General features: G+C 35.1%; 1 protein-coding gene across 1 annotated transcript; it reads right to left on the reverse strand.

The window, feature by feature from the left end:
* Positions 1-1,086: 1,086 nt before the first annotated feature.
* LOC101203694 (protein tesmin/TSO1-like CXC 2) lies at positions 1,087-5,839 on the reverse strand. Its single transcript, XM_004134078.3, has 10 exons — positions 5,491-5,839; positions 4,642-4,802; positions 3,777-4,524; positions 2,907-3,379; positions 2,723-2,800; positions 2,363-2,543; positions 2,191-2,286; positions 2,035-2,101; positions 1,744-1,903; positions 1,087-1,661 (listed from the first exon to the last, which is right to left on the reverse strand). The coding sequence occupies exons 1-10, from the start codon at positions 5,542-5,544 to the stop codon at positions 1,313-1,315; spliced, it is 2,367 nt and encodes a 788-aa protein (XP_004134126.1). The 5' UTR covers positions 5,545-5,839; the 3' UTR covers positions 1,087-1,312.
* Between the last annotated feature and the right edge of the window lie 2,669 nt (positions 5,840-8,508).

The following is an 8,508-nucleotide window of genomic DNA, read 5'->3' on the forward strand; positions in this document are numbered from 1 at the left end:
TCGGTCCTTGTATATGTTTTTTAATTTCATACTAATCCATGTATTTCCAAATGTTAGGTTTGGTTTCATACATTTGGTAAAAACTAATGAAGTTTCTAATTGTTGAGTTGAAGGGTTGTCCAAAGTTTAAAAGAGTCTTAATTGTTGAACTAACCTCATTTATGTAGCTTACCATCCCTATGATTTAGGCATTAAAAGCATATGCATCCATGTAATTTGGCATTAAACATCTAACATGCTCTGTTCAATGTCTTCATCAGCACAAACCAAGGAAAAACAGCAAAGTTTCAATGTGTTCTGAAGGTGTACTGTTTCTTAATTCCAAGAATATATCGAGAAAAACAGACACCATAATGAACTTTAGGACCAAGGGATTGTATTTGTGTGGACAATGGTTTGAATAAAGTTTTATAGAGTGTCGGCATGATCGCCCTTTTAATATAACAGCAAAACCTAATACATTTCTACCAAACCCCATGATTAAAGTTGCCTCTCAAGGTATCTAAGGAGAAAAGTGGAAAATAAGAGGGGCATGTGAATCTTTTGGACCCCAAACAAAAGATAAACTTTCAGATTTTGTTTTTGTTTTCTAGTGGAATACCCAGCTGTGTGGCTAGCTAGTAGTGTAATTCTGAAAAAGGGTACTGGAAAAAGTTGAGATTCTGGAATGGTTATGTAAATTTGTTGGGTTTTTTCTCAAACAAGTAAAAATCCCAGACATGTCTGTTCCCACCCAGAACTAGCCGAAAATAAAAGGACAAAAGCCTATAACCCACCCATGTGCCTGCCTTCTCTATCTTTCTCTCTCTGTTGATTCAAATCAAAACTGAAGACTCAATTAAGGAGGATTCTGAGGCTCAGAAAACGGGTTGGGCCATGGTTCATGGATGAAAGTTGGACCTAGAACAGGGCTTTGATGAAGCTACTTGGTCCAACTCAAGCTCATTTGGTGATTACTTTTGCTGAAATTGGAGTGTAGTGGACAAAATGGGCAATATGTTGACTAGGGGGTTTGTTCCTTCGTTAGATCTACTAGAAAGAATCTAAACCAGATGGCTGTCAGCAAAGTCTGGATAAAAAGAAAGATTGAAATGAAGCAAATTAATCATGGATCTATATAAATCAACAGTCCAACCATCATTTCTACAGGTACAACCTCTGGAAAACTAATATTTTACAAGATAAGTTGGAGGTATTGAGCGTAGGGAGACTACTTTTTATTATACAAAGCTCAAACAGAGTACCACTGAGCAACGTATTTTTCAACTAACTGGCAAATTGAAGCAGACTTTGCTCGGAAGACTCACCATTTTCAGTGTTGAGGGGTCAGAGAAGGGAAAGATGGAATTGACTGCAGTATCAATTTCCGACCCGTTCGTGGCAGTGGCGATAAACCGAAATCACTCTGAGGAGGAGATATCCTCTTGCTGTTGGGGGAACCAGTCTTCACGCCTGCTCCAGGAGAGCATTCGCCACGAAGAATATCTGGCATTTCATCTTCCAAAACAGGTTTAGTGTTTATCCCAAGATCCGGTTGGGCTCGGAGGATATTCGGTTTTTCAAGCTTGTGGCCAGCATAAAATCCAGATGAGGATCCAACATTTAGAAAAGAAGAACGCAGGGGCTTGCTTCTTGAAGAGAATGGCAGGGCAACCAATTGCCTGCACATGCAGAAATTGTCAACGCTTCTACAGTAATGAACATGTTAAAATTGTTGTTTAGCTGAAGATTTAAGAGAGGTACCTGGAAAGTTGTAATGGAGTTGAGGGAATAGCAGAACCTGGGTTCTGCTCTTCGTTATTCTGTATTTCAGGGCCTTGCAGACCTTTGTCCATCATGCTTTTATGGTTTGCTTCTGTTTCTTCTTCTTCTAATTCAGCTTCTAATCCTAATATAGAAGACCCTGAAACAAAAATAATCTATACTATCAGGGAAAATTGTGTGAGGAATACAATCTGTATATCAGATGCACAATAAAACCAGTCAATCAGAATGCAATCAAGATAATCAAGCGGAATCACCAATAAAACTCACCATCCTTTCTTCCAAATGCATTTTTACAACCCTCACATCTGCAACTAATGGAGCATCCAACACCACCCTTTGAGAAAGACAAATGGTTTAAATAAGATCCGGCTCAGGAAAATAATAATGATAATTATAAAAACATGTATATCCAAGGGGTAAAACCTGATAGCATTCACAATATTTCTTAAGACAACTTGATTTCTTGCAGTTGCATCCTCTTTTATGCCGTGCAGATGCTGGGGTTTTGTTAGATTCATCCTGAAAGAAACAAATTTACCATGTCATCATCTTGCAACTTCACAATAAAGAAAAATCTAAACAGAAATTTTCATACCCCAGGTTCTGGAAGAGAATCCGAGTTCCTGATCACTTTGGGAGCAAATGCAAGTGGATTGCGAGATTCAATCTGCTTACGAGTTGCAAGAACGGTATCTTCATGAATAGGTTTGTTGAAGCAATCTTGACATGAACATGGCTCAATACAGTAAACGCCAGCTGCAAAGCATTCACAGTAACTGCAAATAGAGGACAAAAGTCAAATACAACATTTACGAAGACAAGTTCAAAAGTACATGAATTTCCCACCATAACCCCCAAATTTTTATTCAGAAACCAAGTGCCTGCAGGGCAAGTAGATCGCGAGTTTCTTGTATTATCAAAATGATTCAATCAGACTGCTGGAGTTGGAACTCACAGTTTTAAACACTTGGACTTTTTGCAGTTACAGCGTTTGCATGATGACTCAGTTTCTCCAGCAGGTTCCAACCTACGCCTGCAAAACCATTAGGCCTCCGTTATAGATAACAAGATGATGCAGCTAAATATCAAAGTTAAAGAATTTCATGTGATAGCCATTTCATTAAAAATGTTTGACTTGCCTCTTCTTTTTGGGACTATTTTGGTTGAAATCTTCAGCAAGCACATATGCAGATGCCCTAGCACCATCTTCCTCATTTTGCGCTCCATTCCCTGATGGATCCATGTCCCTCTCAGTAACAGCTGATGTCAAGAGAGGATCCAGTCCACCTGAAGGTGAATGGCATGAAGCACTTGAATTGGGCAAATTCAGTTGCCTCTCAGATGAAAACTTGTCGTGGTTGAGATTTTTAGCATCCTTTGAAGTTGTTGCCAAAGCATTCAAGTGTAAACCTATTCCAGTTAAAACACATCTGGTTGCAACACCACCAGACTTATAAGGGACAAGTTGTTTATCCATGGACGCTGTCTTCTCTTCTGAACGCTTCGACACAGAACCACCATTTGAACTATCTTCTAAGTTTTTTCTTCGACTAACTGCAGCCTCAAAGTCCAGACACCGCCTCCGCATACCACGATACAGATTAGACGCCGGCTGTTAGCAAACAACAAGCCATAACTAATATTATTAAATATCCAGAACATATTGCATTACTTAATAGCTAAAAAAGAGTTCATAATCGAATCTAACCTAACAAGATACTCAAAATTAATGGGATTGACGAATGGTGAAACATGCTCTATATGTTAGTACAGCAGATTCAAATTGGCATGTTACAAGGTAGTGGCTTAGCAATTAGGGTAATGAAAACATTGAAAAGTTTAGTTTAAAAGAAATATATGAGGTTATCCTTTATGATCAACATGTATTCTTTTCCTTATCTCAATTTCATTGCCCATTATTTCCTTGAAAATCTGGCATGCATGATGCAAAAAGTTGAACCACGGAATTTTCATAAAATGTTTCAGTGGAGACAGTTAAACGTTAATACCTTACAATCATCTGCTATATATCTAGCCACTTCATCATCTGTTATTTCCCTACTCATAGAGTTACTTGAATTTGGAAAGGAAAGGCTATCGATTCCTTGGTCCATATCTTTTAGTTCACAAGCTTCTCCAGCTTGAGATGACAAAAACTCAATTTCATGCTGTCCACCACTAGATTCTACTGGATCAGCAATTCTCATTTTTGACAGATCGGCATTGTCATTTTCCATGATCTGAGACAAGGTACTTGATGCAAACCCTGTCACAAGGTCTAATGGTTTCTGAACTAGTCGGATAGCCTCCGAGCCATTGGGGGAGCTGAATATCAAAAGATCAGCACCTTCAGTCATTAAACTTTCCCAGTCATAACCAGTCCCCTCTCTTTCTTCAGTGTGGTTTATGACCTGCTTATTCCCTTCTGCTTCAGATGACCCATTCCCAGATTTATTTTTAACACAGGAGTCACTTAAAGCCAGATCTTCACCTGATTTTAGAACACTATCTGGTAGCTTTTGGTCACAATCTGGACGAGAAGAATCGCTTTTTGATGCTTGTGGCTCCTCTTTAGTAGACTCTGGACGCTCAGAAGGCAGCTCAGTAGATGGATTAGAAAGAGAATCAGATTTTTCATCCGGTGGACTAGAGTCATCCTGCAATTGAGCCACATTCCCTGTAGCACCTCCATCAGTCTCAACTTTACTCCCATCTTCGGTAGAAAAGTCTGGTTTTGATAGATCTGAAATACTGTGTCTGTTGAAAAATAAAGTTTCAATTATATGAAGAGTTGAATACTGTAGCGACATTTCCTTGCAAGTAATTTTTTGAAAAAAACATCTTAAAAAGGCTTAAAAGGGGTCTGTACTTCACCTTCTTAAGAATCTAGATTCCTTGTAAGAACTGGCATGTGGTGAAGTAAAAACCGATGGAAGGGAAGCAAAACTAAGAGAGTTGAACGTCTGAGAAGTATGTATGGACTTAACAGGTTGAATCGGAGAAAGATTATTGATGTAGTTGAAAACTGGGGAATCCTGCATCATCAATAATTCACTTGAGACATGAAAAGAAAAATGAAGTATGAAGCCAATCTAATGCATAAACACCCCCACCCTCTCCCCCAAAGGAAAACGGAACACCAAGCAAAGCCACCACAGAACTTCAAAAGCCAGTAAACACTGTTTCTAAGTATGAAACCACGAGCCAAAACCAAGATAGAGATCTACTCTAAAGCTTGGTGAACCGCAACCAATTTTCAAATTTCAAAGTAACAGTAAAAAGGACCCGAGCATAGAAACAGAACCACGGCCTTTATGAAAGCAAATGTTGCCGAAATTGGAGATCTGAACCTTGAATTCAAAAGGCTCAAGGAAGTCAGTCCTCCACAGACCATCAAAGAGAAATCAGTAGAAAAACAAACGTCAAATTCACCAAATTAAAAACTTAGAAAACACTATTTTCGTGAAAAACCAACCAAAGCCCACAAAGATAACAGATCAAGGAATTCACAAGACAAATCCAAAGCATGCAACCAACACATCCCACAAAAGCAGAAATGGGATCGGCCAATTAAGGGTATAGAAGTCAACGAAGTAGAAATCAAAGAACATGCACAAAAACAACAAACCAATCCGAACCCAGATGACAAAAACTCCCAAAATAACCATAAAACACAATCAAACAGCAAAAGGGTCACCCCCATTTGAAATGAAAGCCATCCACCTCAAATTTAGAGACGGAAGTAGAGCCGATCTGGTTCCTTTCCGGAGTGTCCATGTCGGCAAGCTAAATGGGTTGTTCCAGCATCCCTCAAGGAGACGACCCAAAAGCAAAAAAAAAATCAAAGAATCACTCACTAATTAGCTACTCCCACCACTGCTCTCTTCGGTTACTGACTCTTAGGTTTCCCCTCTTAACCTAGCTTTCTTTGTTCTTAGTAAAATGGGGTCTTAGAAGATGAGATTCAAAGGAGCGGGAAGGCGGGATAGTAGATTTTCTCGTGGGGATAACCCAAGACCCTACCGCTGAGTCCCACCACAATCTCCCACACTCTCCTCTTCACAGCTGTCGATGTGTTAATACAAAAAAAATTGCCCTTCTTTAGCTTTTTCACAGTAAAATTTTCAATTTTTTTTTTCTCTTTTTCTTTTTTTTCAATCTTCTTTATTGTAATAAACTGTTATCTACTAAACTATTTATAAAAAAGTAACGTATGGTTGTATGATTCTGCTTTTCTGGGTAATGGATTTTTCTGCCTCTCTCTCTATTTTCAATTTTTTATTTACTTCTTTTTTCTTTTTCTTTTTTCTTTGTTCTTTTTTCTTTCTCCTTTAATCCTTGTTTTTACCTATGCCTCTTTTTTCCATAGTCATTGAGTGGATTTCAATTTTCTGGGTTTTTCTATTGTTTCCAAAGTTATGATGATTATTATTGTTTGTTGAAAATAAAGCATTTAATTTTTCACATCATCATTTTTCACCTTGTGAATTGAATTGAATCTCCAAGGCTAAAAAGGGTTTGTTTCACACTCCTAAGTTGAAATTGTGTAAGATTCTTGTGTAGCATTGACAATTATAGGACTGTTATAGTATCAAAGCTAATAAATTTATACCTTATGTAAAAAAAAATTTAATGCATTGGTTGCTCAATAAAAGTTTTATTATGAAATAATGATAATATTAATTGAATCATAGTTAATTTTTGCAACTTTATTTAATGAATATGACTAAACTTTTCTGCTTTTCTTACTTTTAGTATATCATCTTTTTTTTTGTTTTTGTTGCGTGTGCTTTTGCGGCCGGACATGACGATATATCGTAAATGAATAAAATTATCGAAATTGAAAAGATCTATATATATAAATATATTATAATATTTTGTTAATTAAAATTTTGATCTTACTTATAGTATGTTTTTATGTAAATGTGGTAAATGTATTTGTAGATAAGAAAAAAATATCTCCATTTGTAGTTTTAAATTTTAAATATTGAATTATAGTTTTCATATCAGTCCATTTTCAAGGTATAATCTTACTAATATAGATAGTTCAATGTGAATGTACGATAGAATGAATAGATTACATCTTTGTAAAATAAATCACAACAATTAATTTTACTTCCATATGAGAGGTGTTGTTGAATAATAAAATAAAGTGAAATACAATGAATCCCCTATGCATCGATCAAATTCAGAACACGAGAGTATAACCATGAAAAATATTACTTAAAAGAGTTTGCTCAATAGAATTCTTAAAAATTCAACATTATTAGTGTTACACCACTGGAAAGCACTAATAAAATCATGATATTTTACATATTTTTACCAATCTATACAACACGATTCACACGTTAGAACACTATTCATCAATATAACTTAAAATGTATATTGAATTTAATATTAAAATTAATTTGAGGTATTCAAATTTGTTAGTTTGAACTACAAATAAATAGTTCGTACAAATTACAAACTTTTATTTTATTCGTCAAGTAAACACTTAGACTACAATGAATCTACAATGTTGTTTATTAAAACATAGATTATAGTCTCCTTAGAACCTGTATACCTTTATCAAATTGATATTCAATTTATTAAAAATAAAATAGACGGTTATTATAGTCTCGTTATAATATGCGTACTTTTTATCATATTTTTTAATTTTAAACTATCATATATGCACAAGTACTCAAATATCTAAAAAGAAAAAAGAAAAGGTAGGTGCTTCCCCTATTACAAGTGTATGATTATAATATGAATTATTTAAATTTATTATTAACTTTGATGAATTTATAAAACGAAATAAATGTGAGAATAAATGAATAAAGTTATGGTTTTTAATTTGTGATAGGAAAAAAAGCTAAATTTTGGTACTTCTGTATTTCTCTGAAGGGTCTGACAGTAAAAGAAAATAGTAAAAATTAAAAGAAATAACTGACAAAGTCCTAAAATAGCGAAATGGAATTTAATTTATAAATACACAAACTGTACTAAATGTAATTTTATTAAAATTAAATTAATTCCTTTTAAACGAGCATTAAAGGGCGGGAAACAGGGGATGACGTAATAGTTACTCTACATTGATGAGCATTCAATCTTCGGTGCACACGAGCTTTTTGTGCCATTTTCCACCTTCCCCTCCCCCACGCGCCCTTCACGTGCCACCTCCCTCCTCTCTTTTCCATTCTTTTTTCTATCCCTTCCAATTAATAAAACAATATATATTCAACATTAACATATATAATTAATACCTTTACCCCATCAACTCTACCCATGTTGGATATTTTATTTTTATTGTTTAATATGTTAAGTTTAATCTAAGAAAAAAAAAAGAAGTTATTTCTTTGTATAAGTAAGGGCTTTTTCCAACTTGACTCAATTGTTTTATAGCTCCTAATTACTCTTTAATTAAAACCACAAATAACTAAGCTTAGAACATGAATCATCCATCTATCATAGTTTATGATTGGTTTACTACTAACCAAAAGTCAGACCAATATATACAAATTTGGAGAAAAAGAAGAAGGGTTTTTATTTAAATATCTTGATTTGTGGTGAAAAACATTATTTCTAGGCATTGCTTGGGAAAGTCAAAATGCAATTCCTCTTTGGTTGATAAAAGTAAGCATTGTACAAAAAGCTTTTACGTTATTTTCCAGCCTTTTTAAGGAACAATGACATTATTTCTTTAATTAACCCAATAATCAAAAAGATCATTTAATTTGATTGTGGTGTTGGGTCTAAAAT

The sequence above is a fragment of the Cucumis sativus genome, chromosome 3 (assembly GCF_000004075.3).
Source record: "Cucumis sativus cultivar 9930 chromosome 3, Cucumber_9930_V3, whole genome shotgun sequence".
NCBI classification, from domain to species: domain Eukaryota; kingdom Viridiplantae; phylum Streptophyta; class Magnoliopsida; order Cucurbitales; family Cucurbitaceae; genus Cucumis; species Cucumis sativus.

Coding starts and splice junctions, on each gene's coding strand:
- LOC101203694 (XM_004134078.3), bottom strand. CDS start 5,544: ATGGACACTCCGGAAAGGAACCAGATCGGCTCTACTTCCGTCTCTAAA. Junction 3,380..3,776: donor ATATAGCAGATGATTGTAAG/GTATTAACGTTT, acceptor GTTTGCTAACAG/CCGGCGTCTAATCTGTATCG. Junction 2,544..2,722: donor AAGTCCAAGTGTTTAAAACT/GTGAGTTCCAAC, acceptor CTCTATTTGCAG/TTACTGTGAATGCTTTGCAG.